At 39.2% G+C, this 22,297-nt stretch overlaps 1 protein-coding gene across 1 annotated transcript in view; it reads left to right on the top strand.

Moving 5' to 3' along the window:
- The first annotated feature begins 6,375 nt into the window (after positions 1-6,375).
- The window catches only part of COPB1 (COPI coat complex subunit beta 1), a 41,078-nt gene continuing 25,156 nt past the window's right edge, over positions 6,376-22,297 (top strand). The window contains exons 1-8 of the mRNA XM_059136813.1: positions 6,376-6,514; positions 7,259-7,408; positions 12,095-12,324; positions 12,739-12,908; positions 15,266-15,380; positions 16,405-16,497; positions 18,719-18,856; positions 20,976-21,095. Coding sequence (XP_058992796.1) covers positions 7,318-7,408; positions 12,095-12,324; positions 12,739-12,908; positions 15,266-15,380; positions 16,405-16,497; positions 18,719-18,856; positions 20,976-21,095 — 957 coding nt within the window. The 5' untranslated portion in view covers positions 6,376-6,514; positions 7,259-7,317. The remainder of the gene's footprint in view (positions 6,515-7,258; positions 7,409-12,094; positions 12,325-12,738; positions 12,909-15,265; positions 15,381-16,404; positions 16,498-18,718; positions 18,857-20,975; positions 21,096-22,297) is intronic.

Genomic DNA, 22,297 nt, shown 5'->3' with positions numbered 1-22,297 from the left:
GGTATGGGACTGGCTACATGAGAATCCATGGAGATTTGGTTCAGAATACAAATTGCAGGGTTCAACCCTGGAGATTTTTTTTTTTAAGATTTTATTTATTAATTTGACAGAGAGATCACAAGTAGGCAGAGAGGCAAGCAGAGAGAGAGGAGGAAGGAGGCTCCCCGCTGAGCAGAAAGCAAGATGTGGGGCTCGATCCCAGGACCCCGAGATCAAGACCCCAGCTGAAGACAGGCTTTAACCCACTGAGCCACCCAGACACCCCAACTCTGGAGATTCTTACTAAAACCTGAGAAACCATGAATGGTTTTTCATTACAACCAGCAGATGGCAGTAGTGATAGCACTGGTCTCAGTGTAGGGAACTTTTGCAAAAATAACAAAAGGGGTTTTAATTCCAAACCATCATTTCCTCTTATCATGTCCAGCCCCACTCTGGCGTAATCTTTAGACTGCCTTCCATTATTTTTGTGAGTGGTGTATCCAGATACTGCAATACAATTTTTATCTTAGGCCATGTAAAATGAAATTCGAGGAAATCTGATTTACTCCAAACACTCCAAAATTTTGCTGCTTAGGAACCTTGCGGAGTTTTTTATTTCCTGAGATTCCTATCGTTCTAGAGAAGAACAGTTCATTTGTAGTTAGGGAACTTGGATTTTATTTTATTTTATTTTTTTTTTTTAAAGATTTTATTTATACATTCGACAGAGAGAGATCACAAGTAGGCAGAGAGGGAGAGAGGAGGAAGCAGGCTCTCCATTGAGCAGAGAGCCCGATGTGGGACTCGATCCCAGAACCCTGAGATCATGACCTGAGCCGAAGGCAGAGGCTTAACCCACTGGGCCACCCAGGTGCCCGGGAACTTGGATTTTAGATCTAATTCTACTAATTAGTTGCTGTTTGGAGAATTATTATTTTTTTTTTTAAAGATTTTATTTATTTATTTGACAGAGAGAGATCACAAGTAGGCAGAGAGGCAGGCAGAGAGAGAGAGGAGGAAGCAGGCTCCCTGCTGAGCAGAGAGCCCGATACGGGACTCGATCCCAGCACCCTGAGATCATGACCTGAGCCGAAGGCAGCGGCTTAACCCACTGAGCCACCCAGGCGCCCCTGGAGAATTATTTTAAAGGTAAAATGGGAAACTTTATGTGAAAATACCTTATACACTCTAAAATTCATAAAATGTTAGTTTATTTTTTTTCTAAATTGCCCCAAATTTATTTTTATTTAAAGATTTTATTTTGGGGGCACCTGCGTGGCTCTGTTGGTTAAGTGTCTGCCTTTGGCTCAGGTTGTGGTCCCAACATCCTGGAATCAAGCCCCACATGATGCTTCCTGTTGAGCTAGAGCCTGCTTCTTCTTCTCCCTGTCTGCCTGCCACACCCGCTGCTTGTGCTCTCTCTCTCTCTCTCAAATAAAATATTTAAAAAATAATATTTTAAGTAATCTCTACACCCAATGTAGGGCTTGAACCTATAAGCCCAAGACCAAGAGTCACATGCTCCACTGATGGAGCCAGCCAAGTGCCCTACAGATTGCCCAAAAGTTTAAAAGTGTTAGTAGATTTAAATCTCTCTCACTTCTTGAAGGTAAAGTGCTAAGACAAACTCTGGCAATCTTGTTGAGAGAAAGACCTAACTAAACACAGGAATGTGTGAGGTGTTGGGTCTTTATTCTGGAAGTAGACCCAGGTACGGGCATTGGAGCTTGGGATGAGGCCATAAAGACCATGTGGCCATTTTACCTACCATAGCAGTTGGCTTGAGCATGTGCAACTAATACACACAAAGTGAATGGAAGGGAGGGATCCCACCCGCCTTCACACTCAATGGCTCTTATTGTCTGGAGGAGGGAACATAAGTGGGAAATTTCATAATCTCTTTAAAGCCTCAGGCAAGTCTCTCTTCCTGTGTGCCTAGCATTGTATGAGCCTCTTGTCTTGTTGGGTGATTCTGTTGTTTAAAGATAATGTGTAACATTTTGTATCTGTTCCCTAAATGCAAACAAATTACTTGACTGGCACTCAGCTGGGGGGAAAAAAGTCATCCCTCAGAGCCAGTTTTAGTAATCTTTTTATTTTTATTTTTGTAAAGATTTCATTTATTTGAAACAGAGGGTATGAACACAGGACCATAGAGGGAGAGCAAAAAGCAGAGCCTCACAGAGCATGGGGCCTGATGTAGAGTTTGAGCCTAAGACCCACAGATCATGACCTGAGCCAAAGGCAGACAGACACCTAAGCAACTGAGCCACCCAGGAGCCCCTTAGTAATCTTTTTTCTTTTTTTTTTTTTAAGGATTTTATTTATTTCTTTGACAGAGAGATAGAGCACAAGTAGGGGAAGTGGCAGGGAGAGGGAGAAGCAGACTCTCTGCGGAGCAAGGAGCCCATTGCAGGGTTGCAAGGCTCAATCCCAGGATGCGAGATCATGACCTGAGCCAAAGGTAGAGGCTTAACCGTGAGCCACACAGCGCTCCCTTAGTAATCTTTTTAATATATGATGTTAGTCTTATACACTGACCTTAGAACTTAAAATCCCTTCCACCCCAATAAGATTCAATCAACTCCACTGTCTGTACAGAGTTCTTTGTGAAGCATTTCCATTGTTGTTTTGTCTAGTGTGTTATCTTTAGTTATTCTGTTTAATCTGTGTTAAATAATGATAAACAAATCCCTAATAATCTCTCATTAAACCTATCACTGATATAAAAATATTTAATTCATCTGGAATTTATTAGGCATCTATAGGTGCAGCTTTGAAGAACTCATGGTTAAAAAATAAGAGGCAGTTGGGGCGCCTGGGTGGCTCAGTGGGTTAAACCGCTGCCTTCGGCTTAGGTCATGATCTCAGGGTCCTGGGATCGAGTCCCGAATTGGGCTCTCTGCTCGGCAGGGAGCCTGCTTCCTTCCCTTCCTCTCTCTCTGCCTACTTGTGATCTCTCGCTGTCAAATAAATAAATAAAATCTTTTTTTTTTAAATATTTTATTTATTTATTTGTCAGAGACAGAGGGAGAGAGAGCGAGCGAGCACAGACAAAAAGGCAGGCAGAGGCAGAGGGAGAAGCAGGCTCCCTGCTGAGCAAGGAGCCCGATGTGGGACTCGATCCCAGAACCCTGGGATCATGACCTGAGCCAAAGGCAGCTGCTTAACCAACTGAGCCACCCAGGTGTCCCAATAAATAAAATCTTTAAAAAAATAATAATAAGAGGCAGTAAAGTAGGTGACAGGATTCAGGTTCTAATTCCAGCTTTTTCAATGTTTGACCATTTTGTGATATGAGGACAAGTTCCTTTTCTCTAGGCTTTGATTTCCTAGACACCTACATTTTTATGATTCTAGGTATATGACAAGGCTTTTGCTCTCAACTTAAAGTTAGAAAGCATTAAATCTTTGGGGGAAAAAAGGTGGGGGGGCCACCTTGGTGTCTTAGTCGGTTAAGCGTCTATCTTTGGCTCAGCTCATGATCCCAGGGTCCTGGGATTCAGCCCTGTTTCTGGCTCTCTGCTCAGCAGGGGCCTGCTTCTCTCTCTTTCTCTGCCTGCCACTCTGCCTGTTTGTATTCTCCCTCTTAGACTCACTCTCTCTATGTCAAATAAATAAAAACTTTAAAAAAAAAAAAAAAGCATTCAAAATGAGGGGTGCCTAGGTGGCTCAGTCAGACTCTTCATTTCAGCTCAGGTAATGATCTCAGTCATGAGTTCAAACTCCCAACTGGGGCTTCTCCGCTCAGTGGGGAGTCTGCTTCAGATCCTCTCCCTTTACCCCTCCCCCGTTCTTGCGTGCTCCCTCTCTCAAAAACAACAACAAAAACAAAAACTTAAAAAAAGGAAAAAGCATTCAAAATGATACAATTATATACTAGAGTAAAAACAAGACCCAAAACAAGGTGCATATTATAAGTCAGGAGGAAATCAGGTATATAAGGTCCTGATATCTATGGAATAAGCTCTGTATTTAATATACAACAATGTGGGGCAGCTGGGTGGCGCAGTGGGTTAAGCATCTGCCTTCGGCTTAGGTCATGGTATCAGGGTCCTGGGATCGAACCCCGCATCAGGTTCCCTGCTCCTCAAGGAACCTGCTTCTTCCTTTCCTTCTGCCTGCCGCTCCTCCTGCTTGTGCTCTCTCTCTTTCTCTGTCAAATAAATAAAATCTTAAAAAAAAAAAAAAAAAAAAAAAAGAGTACACAACAATGTATATGCACTGCCAATGACATTTTAAGTGCAGACCTAAAATGAGGTTTTATAAAATGTACTATGTCTTGTCTTCTTTTCATACTTAATAGTTTCCTTAATGACTTGGTCATGATAATTCAAATTCTCTTCTGTAGGTGCGCCTGTGGGTGGCTGTCGTTAAGCATCTGCCTTCAGCTCAGGTCAAGATCCCAGGGTGTAGGGATCCATCGAGCCTTTCATTGGGTCCCTTGCTCAGTGGGAAACCTGCTTCTCCCTCCCACTCCCCCTTCTTGTGTTCCTTCTTTTACTGCCTCCCTCTGTCAAATAAATAAATAAAATCTTAAATTTTTTTTTTCTTCTGTAACACAATGAGCCTCCAGGGCAATTGAAGTGGGTGTGGTTGGTCCTGCATTATGGTGGCTCTAAACTGCTGAGCTTTGTTATTGCTAAGTCCAGTTTTTATGCTTTTGGGGGTCTCATTTCACACCAACAGATTGTTCCTTCTTGATAAGTGGGCTTGGAAACCAGATACAGTTCTTGTAAAATTTATGAATACACAGAAGTGAAACAACCAGTTGTATACACATCTTAGGTTCATCTCAAGGGAATTATGTTGCATGAAAATACAATCTCTGTGGTTACATTGTACAGTTAATATACATTATATCTTTGACAAAATTACAGAGATATGAACAAACAGCTTAGTAGTTGCCAGAGGGGTGAGGAGGGAAGTGGCTGTGACCATAAAAGGATAGCAGGAAGGATCCTTGAAATTGTATCATGCCTGGTGGTGGTCGCATAAATCTATTTTTTTTTAAGATTTTATTTATTTATTTGACAGAGAGACAAAGATCACAAGTAGGCAGAGACACAGGCAGAGAGAGGGGGAAGCGGGCTCCTGCTGAGCAGAGAGCCCGCTGTGGGGGTTTGATCCCAGGAGCCTGAGATCATGACATGAGCTGAAGAGCTTTTTTTTTTTTTTAAGATTTTATTTATTTATTTGACAGAGAGAGATCACAAGTAGGCAGAGAGGCATGCAGAGAAAGAGGGGAAAGCAGACGCCCTGCCAAGCAGAGAGTCCAATTTGGGGCTCGATCTCAGAACCCTGAAATCATGACCTGAGCTGAAGGCAGAGGCTCAACCCACTGAGCCACCCAGTTGCCCCATGGTCACATGAATCCAAACATGGTAAAATTACCTAGAACTAAATGCAGAAGTGACTGTATGTAAAACTGGTGAACCTGAATGAGGAGTAAATTATATCAATGTCAATTTCTTGCATTTGATATTGAACTGTACACAAAATGTTAGTTTTCTCCCTAGTTGGGAGAAACTAGGGGAAGAGTATATGGGATCTCTGTATCTGTAATTATTTCAAGATAAAAAGTTTTGTTTTTTTTAATCAATACATAGGATTTGAAGAACATTCTTAGAACATGATGTGAACTAATGGGCTTTGTGATATATTTTGGGTGCTCAAAGAATTTATACTTTGCTTGAAGAGAAGAAATCTCAATTAGCTGGATTCTAGATATGTGAGACAGTATTTTTTTCTATGTTCCTAATGAAGTATGTACTTGTTAAGGGTGAGTTCTGTCAGATGTCTTTTATTCACAGTGTTTTGTTCAAGGCTTCAAAAAAAAATTTTTTTTAATAACAATTGGCCAGAAAAGTTTTTGAGGGGGAGGTCTGCGTGGGAGCATATGGAACCTCAAGAACAATTCCGAAGGTGCTATGGCTATTAGTAGCTGCAACAATTGGGTTTTTGGAGAAAGGTAAAAATCTTTTTAAAATAGTGAGGTCAATCTCCCTTTTTGCAAATAAATATATGTATGTATGTATGTATGTTAACTTCTTGGATGCTCAGAAAGGATCTTGAAATAAAGTGCCGATGTCCCAGCAACCCCAGCCTAACTGCAAAGGCAGAAACCGATATTCCTGGAGAGGTTAAGAACTGAAATGGATCTTCATAAAATCTAGTCTCACTTATTTGAAGAACTGAAGTGACTCTCCCAAATAGTAATTAGTTACAGTCCCTGTTTATTAGTGGGTGAGCTAGAAAAGGAACGTAAGCTTTTTAAGCTTTCCCAGATGCCCCTGCCACCTAAAACTGCCGCGGACTGGAAGGAAGAAACTTGAGCATACTTGCAGAACGCAGGCGCAGGACGGAGAAGACTTGGCCTCTCTGAGTTGCCGTAGGGGCTAGGTGGCTTGGCCTCGTCACCCCACCCCCTTCCACGTCAGCCGAGGACGGTGCGGAGCAGCGGCTGCTGCTGCGGGTTGGAGCTGCAGTCGACGGTCCCACCGTTGCCCTAGCTGCCGCCCCTTGGAGCCAGGTAGCGGGCCCAAAGCTCCCAATCCCGGAGGCGTGCTGGGCTGGGCTGGGCTGGGTCGGAGGAACCAGCTCTCCGGCGGGAGGATGCGGAAGAGGAGCGACTAGGCCGCTCGCGTCCGGGCCTGACGAAGTAGAACGGGGGGCTGGGAAGCTCTGGGCCGAGCGCCCCTTCCCGGTCTTGCGTACTGGCCAGGAGTCTGAGCCCTCCTAGGGCCCAGGGGTTCACGATTCCGGGCCGGGGCTGCTTTGCTGGAGGGACAGGAGGGGATGGGGGTGCAGCGCACTGATTGACCGACCCACACACAGTCGGGTCCACCCATGAACAAGAAAATGTTATAAGGTTTTTAGCTGTGTTTTCGTGCACAGGGTCTCTTATTTGAGCAGTTCAGATTGTGTGTTATGTTTAAAAATCATTGTTCTGATTGTTCTGTTACACGGTTGGGCGGGACTGGGGGACTGTCACTGTATTGTGGGCCTTAGTGTGCAGTACGGCATTCTCAAGCCCTAGGCGGGGTTGTGGGGTGGGAGATAATATCCTAAGACCGAGGCAGACAGGCGTGTCTTTTATCATATTAGGCATTGTTTTTATGGGACACAGTATGAATTGACCCTACCCTTCTAGTACTTTAAAACTCAGCCAGACTGAATGAACTTTAGACAGTAAAGATCATGATAGTTACTGGTTGTGTGTGTGTGTGTGTGTGTGTGTGTGTTTACTTGTAATGATATCGTTCTATTTTTCTAGATATTCTGGCATCTATCATCCTTGAATCTTGTATCGAGGTTTGATTATATCCGGAAACCATGACGGCTGCCGAGAACGTGTGCTATACGTTAATTAACGTGCCCATGGATTCAGAACCACCATCTGAAATTAGCTTAAAAAATGATCTAGGTAAACTCTGGTGATATTTTGAAAATTAAATGGAGAAAAAATGAAAATAAAAGGCTCATTTCCATTACAAGTTTCTTTGTAATTAGAAATACTTAATTTTTGTCTAAATACTTTTTTCTAGAATCTCTCAAGTAGAACTTTGATTTTTTTTTAAGATTTTATTTATTTCTTTGATAGAGGGCACAAGTAGGCAGGAAGATGGAGAGGGAGAAGCAGGCTCCCGGCTAGGCAGGGAGCCCATTGTGAGGATCCATCCCCCATTGTGGTCATGATCCGAGCTGAAGGCAGATGCCCAACAGACTGAGCTACCCAGGCACCCCAGAACTTGGGTCTTGATAAAAATTAAAACCTGGGGCGCCTGGGTGGTTGGTCAGTTAAGCGTCTTCCTTCTGCTAACTAAGGTCATGATCCCAGGGTCCTGGGATTGAGCCCCACTTCAGACTCCCTGCTCAGTGGGGAGTCTCCTGCTCTTTCTGACCCTCTGCTCTGCTCCTGCTCTCTCTCTCTGGCTATCTCTCTCAAAGAAATAAAATCTAGAAAAAGAAAACTTGTTACATTTAGACTCGCAGTGTTGGTTTTTGGAAATAAAACAACATCTCAGCTTAGTAAAGCTAAAGAAATATAGTAGTTTAGTTGTTAGATATTCCTCACAATAACATAATGGCTTGTATAGTTTAATATATTATGCTTAAGTGTAGCTGACAGTTCTTTGCAGGTAACAGGTTGAGAATGTGTATTTGAATGTTTCAGTTCCTTTGTGTACTTAACTTCTTATTACTTAGCTTGTAAAACCAAAATAACTTTGTTCTTTGGGTTTGCCACCTATTGAACTTGGATTATGCATGTGTTTTCTGGAAAGTTTTAAGCTTTTTGAGCATTTGAGGTTTAAAAAGGTTTAAGCTTTTTTAAAGCATTTATTACAAAACGAAAACAAGTATATTTTTGGATTTTAAAAGTGTATACTCGGTATCCTTTTTGTGAGTGATTCTGTGAAAAACATTTTTTCCAAAGTAAGGCACATTCCAAAATAATGATTCTTGTTTCATTGAACTGCTAAAAATAAGTTTTACTTAAATGATAACTACTGTTTAAAACAAAGAAGAGTGAAAATTATGCTTCAGGTCTTTAAAGTATCCTTTTAGAAGGTAGTTTGCTATTTGAAAGGAGACAGTATTTTACTTGCCTGTTCCCACGTTTTAATCAGAAATAATAGAATTATCTCCTGGTTTTAGGCTTCTTAATAACTCAGTTTCTATTGAGATCCACTTTTAGAGAAGGAAAAAGAGACACTCCTTTATGTCACTTAAACCTATAGGCCTATATACCAAAGCCACAGATAGTTCTTTTTGTGTGTGTGTATGTGTTTATGTATGACAGTAGAATGAAATGCACATTAATGAATAAACTTGATTACTATTTCTTATAATTTAAAAGTTTTCAGGACACTTGGCTGTCTCAGTGGGCAGAGCATGTACTTTTTTTTGTTGTTTGTTTTTTTTAGGATTTTTATTTATTTATTTATTTGACAGAGAGATCACAAGTAGGCAGAGAGGCAGGCAGAGAAAGAGGGGGAAGCAGGCTCCCTGCTGAACAGAGAACCCAATGTGGGGCTCCATCCCAGGACCCTGAAATCATGACCTGAGCCAAAGGCAGAGGCTTTAACCCACTGAGCCACCTAGGCACCCCCAGAGCATGTACGCTTGATCCCAGTAGTAGTTACTTGGTAGAATTTGGCGAATTGAATTATTATTTGAAATTTTCCATATTTTTATTTTTATTTATTTATTTTTAAAGATTTTTAAAGTTATTTGACAGACAGAGATTACAAGTAGGCAGAGAGTCAGGCAGAGACAGAGGGGGAAGCAGGCTCCCAGTGTGATGCGGGGCTTGATCCCAGGGATCCCTGGGATCATGACCTGAGCCCAAGGCAGAGGCTTTAACCCGGTGAGCCACCCAGGTGCCCCTTCCATATTTTTAGTAGTGTTGATGGAAGAAAAGAAGTTCTGAAAATTTTGAAGATGTAGGAAAAAAGCATCCTTCAACTCAGTTTGAATTGTTGGAATAGAAATTAGGGCTAAGAGGGCATGAATTATAAATGGTACAGATTTTTTACAAGTTTTCTGTGCAACTTCTAAAACTTTTTAACATGTAGTTACAAATGGAGCTTTATCCTGCTAAATTCTAGGATTTGCTGATTTGGGAAAAGTAGTAAAAACTGGAACAGAAGAAGACATTGGCATTATAATGACACAATTTTATGCCTTTTGGAATTTGTGTCCTTTATGCTATCAAACAGATTAGGAAGAAAAGACTTTTTTTTTTTTTTTTTTTTAATATTCAGAAAGGGAGCTCAGGACAAAGATAAGGAAACCTGTTGAGGCTCAGCAAATACAACTTTAGCCACTTAAAACTTTGCCAGTCTGTCTTACTGAATAGTTATTGCTGTCGGCTGCTGTCACCTTCCTGATGCTTTGTAATTGTTTGCACAGATTAATAGTTCATCATTTTACAGTTTTAAAAAAAATTTTATATATGTATTTGAGATAGAGAGCACACAGGACCAGAGGGAGGCGTCTGGGTAGGTTAGAAGCAGGCTCCCAGTGGAGCAAGGAGCCAGATGCAGGAATTGATCCCAGGACTCTGGGATGTTGACCTGAGTTAAAGGTAGACATTTAACCAACTGAGCCACCCGGACACCCCCAATTGTTTTTTTTTTTTTAAGATTTTATTTATTTATTTGATGGGCAGGGATCACTAGTAGGCAGAGAGATAGGCAGAAGCGGGTTCCCTGTTGAGCAGAGAGCCCCATGCGGGGCTCGATCCCAGGACACTGGGATCATGACTTGAGCTGAAGGCAGAGGCTTTAACCCACTGAGCCACCCAGGCGCCCCCACCCCCAGTTGTTTCTTGATTTAATATGGCAATACCAATTTTTTTCATATGTAGCAGGAGATATAATACTCTGAAGCAAGGAGAGATGCTCGAGAAGGTGGTGTGTTTTGTTTTTTATTTTTATTTTTTAAAGATTTTTAAAGAATTTATTTGGCAGAGAGAGTGAGTGTACACAAGCAGGGGGAGCTGCTGGCAGAGGTAGAGGGAGAAGCAGGCTCCCCGCTGTGCAGGTCACTGATGCAGGACTCAATCCCAGGACCCTGGGATCATGACCTGAGCTGAAGGCAGACACTTAACTGACTAAGCCACCCAGGCACCCCGAAGGTGGTATGTTTTAAACAAAGATGTTGACCCTTGTGGAATAAATTTGGCAAGAACACTTACTGTGTTCTCAGTTGAACACAAATTGAGAACCTGAGAATGTTCTCTTATTTTGCAATATGTAAAAATATCATACCAAGCTAGTAATAGATATGTAGCCTTGGGGGCTAGAAAGGAATTTTGATTTACCCACTATAATTATTCCAAAGCATAAATCCTTTCTGTAACTCTATAAGTTGGGCATTCACAGTCTCTTGTCTCTTTGGCAACAATAAGGAGCTCTTCATTTGATAGCCACTTAGCTCTAATTGTTGGAAATGTATTCCTAGTTCTTTTCTTTTCCTCGTGATAACTCTAAGATTATTAAAAACTTCATCATCCCTCTGTGTCCTCCCCTCTCCTAGATACTTGTTTATTTCTGTGATCTAAGCAGCTGTAGTGGTGTGCGTGCCTCTTACATTCCTGCCTTTGATTCCAGTGATAGTGATGAAATTATGGATTGTGTTGCATGAAATAGTTTACAGTATAAATTGCTTTAAGCTGAGTAATAATAAACTAGTACTTTAAATATGTCATCCTTAATTCTAAATAATGGCTACTCATCTAGTACATTTTAATTTTCTTCTAGTTTTTTAGGTTATTTCCTAAGAAAGATTCTGAAGTTTTGTAGTCTGTTCCAATTTTAGTTTATGTGCTGCCCAAGTGAGCATTGCAGTTTTATAGCCTGTAGAAATATGGGATTTTGGATTTACTGTATTAGTTCCCAGCTTTTTTTCTTTTTTAACATTTTTTTAAAAGATTTTATTTATTTGTCAGAGAGAGAGAGAGAGAGAGCATAAGTAGGCAGAGTGTCAGGCAGAGGCAGAGAGGGAAGCAGGTTCCCTGCCGAGCAAGGAGCCCGATGCAGGACTTGATCCCAGGACCCTGGGATCATGACCTGAGCTGAAGGCAGAGGCTTAACCAACTGAGCCACCCAGGCCTCCCCTGAGCCTTTTTGAGTTTGAAGATCTAATGTTAAAAAGCCACTGATCTTCCCCATTTTCCCCTCATGGTAGTGGTTGTAACTTCCACTGACTAAAAGCTATGTTGAATTCAGAAGCACTTATTCTAACAGCCTCTATTTACACTGTGAAAACTAGCTACGTATGTATTTGAGACATGCATCATTTGGTATACCTACAGATTCATGGCTTCTGCATTAACTCTATGGGTTAGGGACCAGAGATCTAATCCAGTGCCTTCATGTTCTGTGTAAAGTATCATAAGGTTCAGAGATAAATGACTTGTGTAAAGTCATTCAGCTTGTTTATGGTAGAACTAGGTGGAGTACCCTTGTCACTTTCTTCACTGTCTTTATTACAATTACTACTGATAAAGTGAGAAAATGTTTTACTTAGTGAATTGTAAAATAACCTGAGGAATTTTTCTTTGAAATGATTGTGCCTTTTTTTTTTTTTTTTTTTTTTGAATCAGAAAAAGGAGATGTGAAGTCAAAGACTGAAGCTTTAAAGAAAGTAATCATTATGATTCTTAATGGTGAAAAGCTTCCTGGACTTTTGATGACCATCATTCGTTTTGTGCTACCTCTTCAGGATCATACCATCAAAAAATTACTTTTGGTATTTTGGGAAATTGTTCCTAAAACAACTCCAGATGGGAGACTTTTACATGAAATGATCCTTGTATGTGATGCATACAGAAAGGTAAACCAAACCATGGTTATTTCTGAATATTGCTTTGATTTTAATTGTAAAATTGGTGGAATGGGATTTGTTTTAATTTTTAAAATGAAATCTTGGATAAGATCTAAGTTATCAATAATTGGAACTGAAGTTGTGAAAAGCTATTGTAAAAAGTTTTATTGTTACTTTCTTTGGACATATTTTCCATGCATTTTTATGTTACTAGTAAAACAAAACAAAACAAAACAGTATCTCATAGAATATGAAACATTGATGTAATAAGTAAAAATTGACAGGAATCTGAAGGAAATTGTCTGATAATGTAGATCTTTTTCCACAAACCTACTTTCTTTTTTTCATAAGAAATTTTACACTTCACTGTGTGGTGTTTTGTAAAATGCTGTAATTCAACATTTCATATTTAAATCTTATCAGGATCTTCAGCATCCTAATGAATTTATTCGAGGATCCACTCTTCGTTTTCTTTGCAAATTGAAAGAAGCGGAATTGTTAGAACCTTTAATGCCAGCTATCCGTGCTTGTTTGGAGCACCGACACAGCTATGTTAGAAGAAATGCTGTTTTGGCCATCTATACAATCTATAGGTAAATAAAGGTACTTCTTTGTCTTAGTTTTGTGAGGATTGTGTACTCTTTTAAACTAGAGCTTCCACAGTAGTTCCTTGCAGATTGTATGTAGCTTGCAAAAATATTTTGTTTGGCCTGAACAATTTTTTTTTTCTTATTATCATTATGTTGTCAACATTGAAAAGATCTGGCAACCCTGGGTTCTAGTTTCTGCATGACAGTATGCTGAAATTAACAATAGCTCCCTTTAAATAAGTTGTACACTTTCCAGTTTACAGTGCCTGTCATTCTCAATTGTAGTACTTAAGCCCACTTAATTAGTTAACTTGCTTAGCCCTGTAGCTTTTGAGTTTTGACCCTGTTTTTGAATTCTCTTTATGTGGAATGTGGGTCTTATCTTTTAACCCTTAGAAGACTTGAGGGAACTTTTTTTTTATTATTTTTATTAACATACAATGTATTATTTGCCCCACGGGTACAGGTCTGTGAATCATCAGGCTTACACATTGCACAGCACTCACCATAGCACATACCCTCCCCAATGTCCATAACCCAACCACCCAGCCCTGCCCTCCCACCCCCAGCAACCCTCGGTTTGTTTTGTGAGATTAATAAGAGTCTCTTATTGTTTATCTCCCTCCGGATCCCATCTTGTTTCATTTTTTCCTTCCCTACCCCCAACAACCCTCCGCCCTGCCTCTCAAATTCCTCATATCAGAGAGATCATACGATAATTGTCTTTCTCTGATTGACTTATTTCGTTCAGTGTAATACCCTCTAGTTCCAACCACGTCATTGCAAATGGCAAGATTTCATTTCTTTTGATGGCTGCATAGTATTCCATTGTATATATATACCACATCTTCTTTATCCATTCATCTGTTGATTGACATCTAGGTTCTTTCCATAGTTTGGCTATTGTGTACATTGCTGCTATAAACATTCGGGTGCACATGCCCCTTTGGATCACTACATTTGTATCTTTAGGGTAAATACCCAGTAGTGCAATTGCTGGGTCATAGGGTAGCTCTATTTTCAACATTTTGAGGAACGTCCATGCTGTTTTCCGGAGTGGCTGCACCACCTTGCATTCCTACCAACAGTGTAGGAGGGCTCAAGGAGGGAACTTTTTAATTAGAAAGGTTGCAGTTCTTAACTGATTCCTGTTCTTGGAAAACTGAAGATTTTGTACTTTAAAAATGATTCAGAGAACCCAGTTAGATAAGGCTAGAATTCTTGGCTTTTATAATCACTGGTGTCAATCTATTTAGATGTAGGATGTAACTTTTACAAATATCTTTGTACTGTAAGAGTTGATTGTTCTGTTTCACAGTTCTCTTATTGTTATATTAGATTTTGTTATCTGTCGGGGAAGTGGTATTCTGGTTAATAATGTAGAGTTCTTTGAAAGTACCATACAGACTACACAAATTTCAGAACTTAAACTAGACTGCATACACAAAAATTATGACATTAAGCAGCAGGAAGTTTGAACACTGTATATGATGATATTAAGGAATTTTTACATTTTTTAAGGCATGTTTTAAAAAGAAAGAATCCTCAATTATAATATGCTGATATATTTATAGAAGAGGTGGTAAGTAGTCTGGGATTTGCTTCATAATAATATGGGGGGAAAAGTGGGCAGGGGTATAGGTGAAACAGAATTGGCCATGAGTTAATAATTGTTGAAGTCAGGAGACAGTTTTTAAGCTGGGGTTCATTAATCTGTATGTTACAAATACTTAAAAATTTCCTGAATAGGAAGTAAGTTAGCAAGTAAGTGAGTAAATATAATGCATAATTAATACAATTCAAAGGACTATTTTTATTCTTGATAATTCCTTTTTTTTTTTTAAGATTGTATTTATTTATCTGACAGAGAGAACGAGACATTAAAAGAGGGAATACAGGGGCGCCTGGGTGGCTCAGTGGGTTAAGCCGCTGCCTTCGGCTCGGGTCATGATCTCGGGGTCCTGGGATCGAGACCCGCATCGGGCTCTCTGCTCGGCAGGGGGCCTGCTTCCTCCTCTCTCTCTCTCTCTACCTGCCTCTCTGCCTACTTGTGATCTCTGTCTGTCAAATAAATAAATAAAATCTTTAAAAAAAAAAAAAAAAAAGAGGGAATACAAGCAGAAGGAATGGGAGAGGGAGAAGCAGGCTTCCCCCTGAGCAGGGAGCCCAATGCGATGATGTGGGGCTCCATCCCAGGACCCTGGGATTGTGACCTGAGCTGAAGGGGGATGCTTAATGCTTAATTTGATAGTAATTGAAGATGTAAGCTTGATAAGGATTAATTTTATAGGTGTCCAGGGAGTTACTAAAATAACAAAAAGGTTTTTATTAAATATGAATATTACCTGTTTTATTTTAAGGAATTTTGAACATCTTATTCCTGATGCTCCTGAACTGATACATGATTTTCTGGTGAATGAGAAGGATGCAAGTTGCAAAAGGAATGCATTTATGATGCTAATTCATGCAGATCAGGTGATGAACTTTCTAAAAAGTACTTTTAGGACTGTATTCAAATGAGAATTAAAAGTATTTACATAGACCTAATCAAGTTTTTAGTCAGTGATTTTGTTTATAGAACAACTGTGTATTTTGGGGTTTTTTTAGATTTTTGAACTTAATTTATATAAAATAGTATTTTCTTAATCTTTCTCCAGACAACTGCTTATGTATATACTTAATATTTTAAACTTAATATGCACTTAATATTTTAAACGTATATAATAATAGCCACTTGGTGGTTTTTCCAGAATGAAATTATTATGGCCGTATTTTGTAGCACTCTGTTTTGGGGTTTAAACCAGTTTTTCCTTATGTTGGTATAGACCTAAAATTGTTTAATAGAGAAAAGTAGTAGCTTTATATAGGGTTCACCCTGAGCCATGTCTGTGAAAGAAGTGTTGTCTTCGTTGTATGTGAGTATCCTTTCTAGGCTCTTCAAATTTCCTAAGTTGGTGTCAACTCTACATCTGCCTCTGCTGGTGCTTAAAGTGTATGGATCAGCAGTGACTGCGTACTTTGGTAGCATCTAATCTTGGAAGTTTTGCTGCCCAATATTCTCAAAATGTGGGAAGTAATATGCATGAAGACTGAAAAATATAGAATCTGCCCATTTCTCTGAAATCTAGATGCTGTCATTTTATCTTTGTGAACAAGATTATTAGAAAGCTGCTTGTTTGGGCCAGGATATTTTGTCCTCTTGTACCGTTGTTTTTATTGACCTATATATTTGGTATTGTGCTCTTTATCTACATGGGGGGCATAATTAGAAAAAGTTCAATAAAATTTCCTGATACTTTTGCTGTAGAGATATTGTTGAGGTCATAGTTTTCTATGTCAGCATTCAGTATATAAGCGTCATTGAGATTTTTCTTTAAATCTTAGAAGCAGGAATAACCATGATCCTAAACAGCTGGTTTGTTTTGATTGTAGAGGTACTCTGTCTGAGTCCTTTTATTGAATGAGGTGGAATTTGATCAACATATTTTTATTTTGTTAGGATCGAGCTTTGGATTACCTAAGTACTTGCATTGATCAAGTTCAAACATTTGGAGACATTCTTCAATTGGTGATTGTTGAACTCATTTATAAGGTAAGACTAAAATGGGTAAAATACTCTTTAAGAGTTTAAGACAATGTTAAATTGTCTTTTTCTGGAATGTTGCTTAATTCTAGGAGAATGTTTTAATAGCAGAAATATTTATTTTTTAAAAGATTTTATTAATTTTTTTGACAGAGAGAGACACAGTGAGAGAGGGAACACAAGCAGGGGGAATGGGAGGAGAAGAAGCAGGCTTCCTGTGGAACAGGGCGCCAGATGTGGGCCAATCCAAGGGCCCTGGGATCAGGACCTGAGCTGAATGCAGACTCTTTTTTTTTTTTAAAGATTTTATTTATTTATTTGACAGACAGAGATCACAAGTAGGCAGAGAAGCAGGCAGAGAGAGAGGAAGGGAAGCAGGCCTCCTGCTGAGCAGAGAGCCTGATGTGGGACTCGATCCCAGGACCTTGAGATCATAACCCGAGCCGAAGGCAGTGGCCCAACCCACCGAGCCACCCAGGCGGCCCCCAGAAATATTTTAAAACACAGTCTATGAAAGCCTTTTTTTCTTTTTTTTTTTTTTCCTTTCCTTTGGTTTATTGTGTTTTTTAAGCACTTCCAATTTTTATAAACCTCCTTAAAGATTTCTGTTAAAAACTCATGGCTTGACCCAATTCAGCAGCAGAGAAGTCATTATGCATGTTCAATAACTGAGTAGGTTATGAATCAGGCTTTGGAAAAAAATTCAAAATCTTTTCTTGAGTACACACCAGACTACTTTGGAAATGTTATAAACAAATGAGAAAAGCTTTAAATACTTTCTGTGTTCCATGTGTGTAAAAGAAAATAGAGAGACTTTAAATATGTCAGTATGACATTGTCAGCCATTGACCAATAGGAAGTCTAAAACTAGGTGAGATTGGTATTTTAAAATGAAGTGTTTTTTTGGCAACATTTAAATTTGATACATTCTTTGAAAGAATTGATTGCATCTTAATGTTCTGATGAAAGGTAAATAACATCCTGTTTTGGTATTGATAACATTGGAAGCCAACAGAAATATACAACAGGAATGACTTTACTAAATAGGGTAATATTGACAAAGTACCCACAGCAGACACTGCTGATTACAGCTGTCTTTGATTCTGAAAGGAAAAGGGCCCCTTTCAACACAAGGAGCCAGTCATTTGGATTTGGCATTTAAGATGAAACTAGATCTGCGAATGTATGGTTCCTTTTAATTCATCGTGTGGTTTAGAGATGCTGCTGAGGCTCTCTAAAGTAGGGATTCTCTGCTATTCAGAAACTTCTTTGTCTAGCAGGGTCCACGTTACAGTAAGGGGAAATAGCTTTTTTTTTTTTTTAAGATTTTATTTATTTATTTGACAGACAGAGATCACAAGTAGGCAGAGAGGCAGGCAGAGAGAGGGGGAAGCGGGCTCCCCGCTGAGCAGGGAGCCGGACATGGGGCTCGATCCCAGGATCCTGAGACCATGACCTGAGCTGAAGGCAGTGGCTCAACCCACTGAGCCACCCAGGCGCCCCAAGAGGAAACAACTTTTGAGTCATGCCTGAATAAGAGATTTGACTTTATATATGTTGGAGGAAAATCTGATGTAAAAACCAACTTCAGAAAAGAAAGAATAAGGAATATTTGCTTCATAGGTAAAGATATTAAAATATATTTAGGATCGCATAGGGAATTCTAGTTGTCTCCACAGTATAGAATATCATTCCAAATAAATAAGTAGTAGTAGTACTTGAGAAAGGGGTTATCTTTCTTGCTTTGAGAACAGGTATTTTCCTTTTATCAGGTATTGAGGTTGATATCTATCATGTTTCCCTTTTTGACCTGACATCCAGAATAAAATTTTAGGACCAAATTTAATATACTATCATAGTACCCATATTAATGCACTTGGTCATTGATTTTATTACTTTACATTTTCTTGTTCTATTTCAGTTGTGTATAGTATGCATATCTTTTATTATAAACTATTGGAAATTTTTTGTGAATGAGAATATTAATTGTGATTGAATAAATGAATGAATGAGTAGCTGTAACAATTGTCTGAAGTAAAACCTATTTCTTCCTGAAATTACTAGTCATAGTGTCTTATCTCCTATTGGCTGATATCTTCAGATGCACTTATTGTTCTTTGCTTTCAAATTAAGAAAACTAGCATCTAAGCTGACATCTATTTAAAAAAAGATCTGTGGTGAAAGCAAGTGTCCCTGGAGTCCATTGAAACCTAAATATTTTCTTCTCCAGGTCTGTCATGCTAATCCATCAGAAAGGGCTCGTTTCATTCGCTGCATCTATAACTTGTTGCAATCATCTAGCCCAGCTGTGAAATACGAAGCTGCCGGAACATTAGTGACACTCTCCAGTGCACCCACCGCAATCAAGGTACTGCTTATTTCTTTTGGTGCCCATTAGATGATAGATATGCTGTCTTAGCACTTGAGATTTATTTATTTTTTTATTATTTTGTTCTCTTTTTAAAGATTTATTTATTCACTTGAGAGAGAGGGAGATAGAATGCAGGGGAGGAGAGAGGCAGAGAGAGAGAGAATCTCAAGCAGACCCTGCGGGAAGTGTGCAGTTCAAGGCAGGGCTTAATCCCAGGACCCCAAGATCACGACCTGAGTGGAAACCAGTAGTCAGACACATAAAAAAGACACATTTAAGTAAAGATACATTAAACCCCAGTGCTTGATGACTTAGTGGCATTGCAGTTTACCCTGTGATTACATGGCATTATCTGGCACAGAAATAACAATTTATAAATATTGTGAAATTATTGGATTCCTTACATAGTCCAATCTTTCTTCTTCCTTGCTTTCATACATATATGTGGAGAGAAAGAGAGACAGAGAATACTAATATTTCTAGTTTCTGGAGAATGATACTGGTATTTTAAGATCTCTCCCCATGCAATAAGTATGTTAAAACCTAGATCTGGGAAAATGAATTTTGGGTCCTACATGATGGATATTAAAGTTTACAGTACCTATTTTCAATAATGGAATGTTAGCTTTCTCTTTAATATATTGTATCAAGACTGAATGAGGAACCCTTAATATAGTCAGAGAATGAGTAGTTATTTAAAGCCAGCTTGTATAAATAGGAGACTTGATTGCTTTACTTGCCAGTACTTAGAAAAAAATTGCTTAACTTTTTATTTTGAAATAATTTTAGATTTACAGAACAACAAAAGAGCAAAAGGTAAAAATAAGACAAACTTCTCATTATCCTTCACCAGCTTCCCATAATGTTTGTGTCTTCATAGCAATTGTGTAATTGTCAAAATTAAGGAATTACCACTGGAACAAATATTGTTAACTAAACTATAGATGTTACTTGAATTCCACCGATTTTATCACTAATCTCCTTTTTTTGTACCAGGATTCAGTCGAGGATTCCCACATTTTACGTTTAGTTGTCATGTGTTAGTTTCCTCCAATCTGTGCCACTTTCTCAAGCCTTTTCTTGTTTTTCATGACCATAACACTTTGGAAGAATACTAGGGCAGTTTGTTTGTATAATGTCCCTCAATTTGAGTTTGTCTAATGTTTTCTGACAGACAAACTGAGGTTATGCATTTTGGGGAAGCATACTATGGAAGTGATTAACCTTTCTTAATGTAATATATCATGGAGTGTACCTGATGTTGGAATACTGTCAGTGATGTTAACCTTGATCAGTGGGTTAAGGTGATGCCTGCCAGATTTCTCCACTGTTGAGTTATGATTTTTCCTTTTGTAATCAGTAAATAACGTAGTAAGGTACTTTGAAACTGCAAATATGTTATTTCTCCTCAAACTTATACCAACTAATTGTAGTATTTCTGTACAGCAGTTATTGATGTGTTATTCTAATAATGACTTTCTGTTTCTGTCATTATACATTTATTAACTGGAGTCCTGTAAGAAGAGCTGTCCCTTTACCACCTGCCCTTCTTTCATTCTTCATATCAGTATGGCTGTTTTATTCTGCATATTATAATCATTATCGTTACTTGTTTCATTTATCATACTGTTCCAGCTTTGGCTGTTGGGAGCTCTTTCAGGTTTGCTCCTTTGTCTAATGCTTTTACTGAGTCAGGGTCAGACTTTGTGGTCCTGATTTTTCTGTACCATAATGCAGAAAATTTAGACTTTGCACCTAAACCAAAGATACTCAGTAGCTATATTTTGGGGGATACTCTGTCTGCTTTTTTCTGCCTTGTTCCTTTGCTTCAACCCTTAATTTTTGACTGTTAGTATTTCTGTCTATAGCCACCCCTTTTCGTTCTTTCAACTTGTGATTCTTCTTAACTTTTTTAAACTTGAAAATAATGAGATTTATTAGAATTTAGGGAACAAAGGAACACATTCCTTTGAGGAAAATGCATAAACTTTTAGTGCAGGAGTAGTTAATGTATTTTGGCTTCTTTGGAAGCTTTTTTTTTTTCTTCTTATTTTCAGGGTCTATGTTTAAGATGGATTAATGTGTTCCTAAAATGTGTTTCTTTTTTTTTATATAGGCTGCTGCTCAGTGTTACATTGATTTAATTATTAAGGAGAGTGACAACAATGTAAAACTCATAGTTCTGGATCGATTGATAGAATTAAAAGAGCATCCTGCTCATGAACGAGTACTACAGGTAACTGTTACCTGAAAGAGAGAAATCCTAGATAAAATCTTTCTCAAATTGAGGTAACACTCAAGCCTTGCTATCTTGGTTAATTTAAATTCTTGGAGACTGGGTAGTTTAAATTTTGGTCAGCTAAGGTGTACACTTGAATCAGCATAGCCTTTTAGAGAATTTGCCATGAAAAATATTTCTTTTTTTTTTTTTTAAGATTTTATTTATTTATTTGACAGACAAAGATCACAAGTAGGCAGAGAGGCAGGTAGAGAGAGAGAGAGAGGAGGAAGCAGGCTCCCTGCTAAGCAGAAAGCCCGATGTGGGGCTCGATCCCAGGACCCTGGGACCATGACCCAAGCTGAAGGCAGAGGGTTTAACCCACTGAACTGCCTAGGCACCCCAGTTTTTAGAACTTTTTATCAGTGAAATTTTTTTAAAATAAAATTTTAAGTAAAATCACTTATAAATTAGTTTTGCTGTATTTTAAAATCTTTATCTGCCATAGTGTTTTTTAAAATATGTGCCAGTAAAACATTACATTTTCCTGAAGAGTGAAAATAACATCTCGCTTAACGAAATTAGTAGTTTTTTTTTTTTAAAGATTTATTTATTTATCAGAGGGCGGGGGAGAGAGCGAGCACAGGCAGACAGAATGGCAGGCAGAGGGAGAAGCAGGCTCCCCGCTGAGCAAGGAGCCCGATGTGGGACTCGATCCCAGGACGCTGGGATCATGACCTGAGCCGAAGGCAGCTGCTTAACCAACTGAGCCACCCAGGCATCCCAGTAGTTTATTTTTTTAAGTTTTTTATTTTTTTTAAGATTTTTATTTATTTATTTGACAGAGACCACAAGTAGACAGAGAGGCAGGTAGAGAGAGAGGAGGAAGCAGACTCCCCACTGAGCAGAGAGCCCAACGTGGGGCTTGATCCCAGGGCCCTAAGATCATGACCTGAGCTAAAGGCAGAGGCTTTAACCCACTGAGCCACCCAGGCACCCCATCTTTTTTTTTTTTTTAAAGATTTTATTTATTTATTTGACAGGCAGAGATCACAAGTAGGCAGAGAGGCAGGCAGAGAGAGAGAGAGGAGGAAGCAGGCTCCCCACAGAGCAGAGAGCCCGATATGGGGCTCGATCCCAGGACCCTGGGATCATGACCTGAGCCGAAGGCAGAGGATATAACCCACTGAGCCACCCAGACGCCCCTAGTTTCTTTTTTT

Source organism: Mustela lutreola, chromosome 1 (genome assembly GCF_030435805.1).
Source record: "Mustela lutreola isolate mMusLut2 chromosome 1, mMusLut2.pri, whole genome shotgun sequence".
Lineage (NCBI taxonomy): Eukaryota > Metazoa > Chordata > Mammalia > Carnivora > Mustelidae > Mustela > Mustela lutreola.
This window is presented reverse-complemented; position numbering and strand designations above follow the sequence as displayed.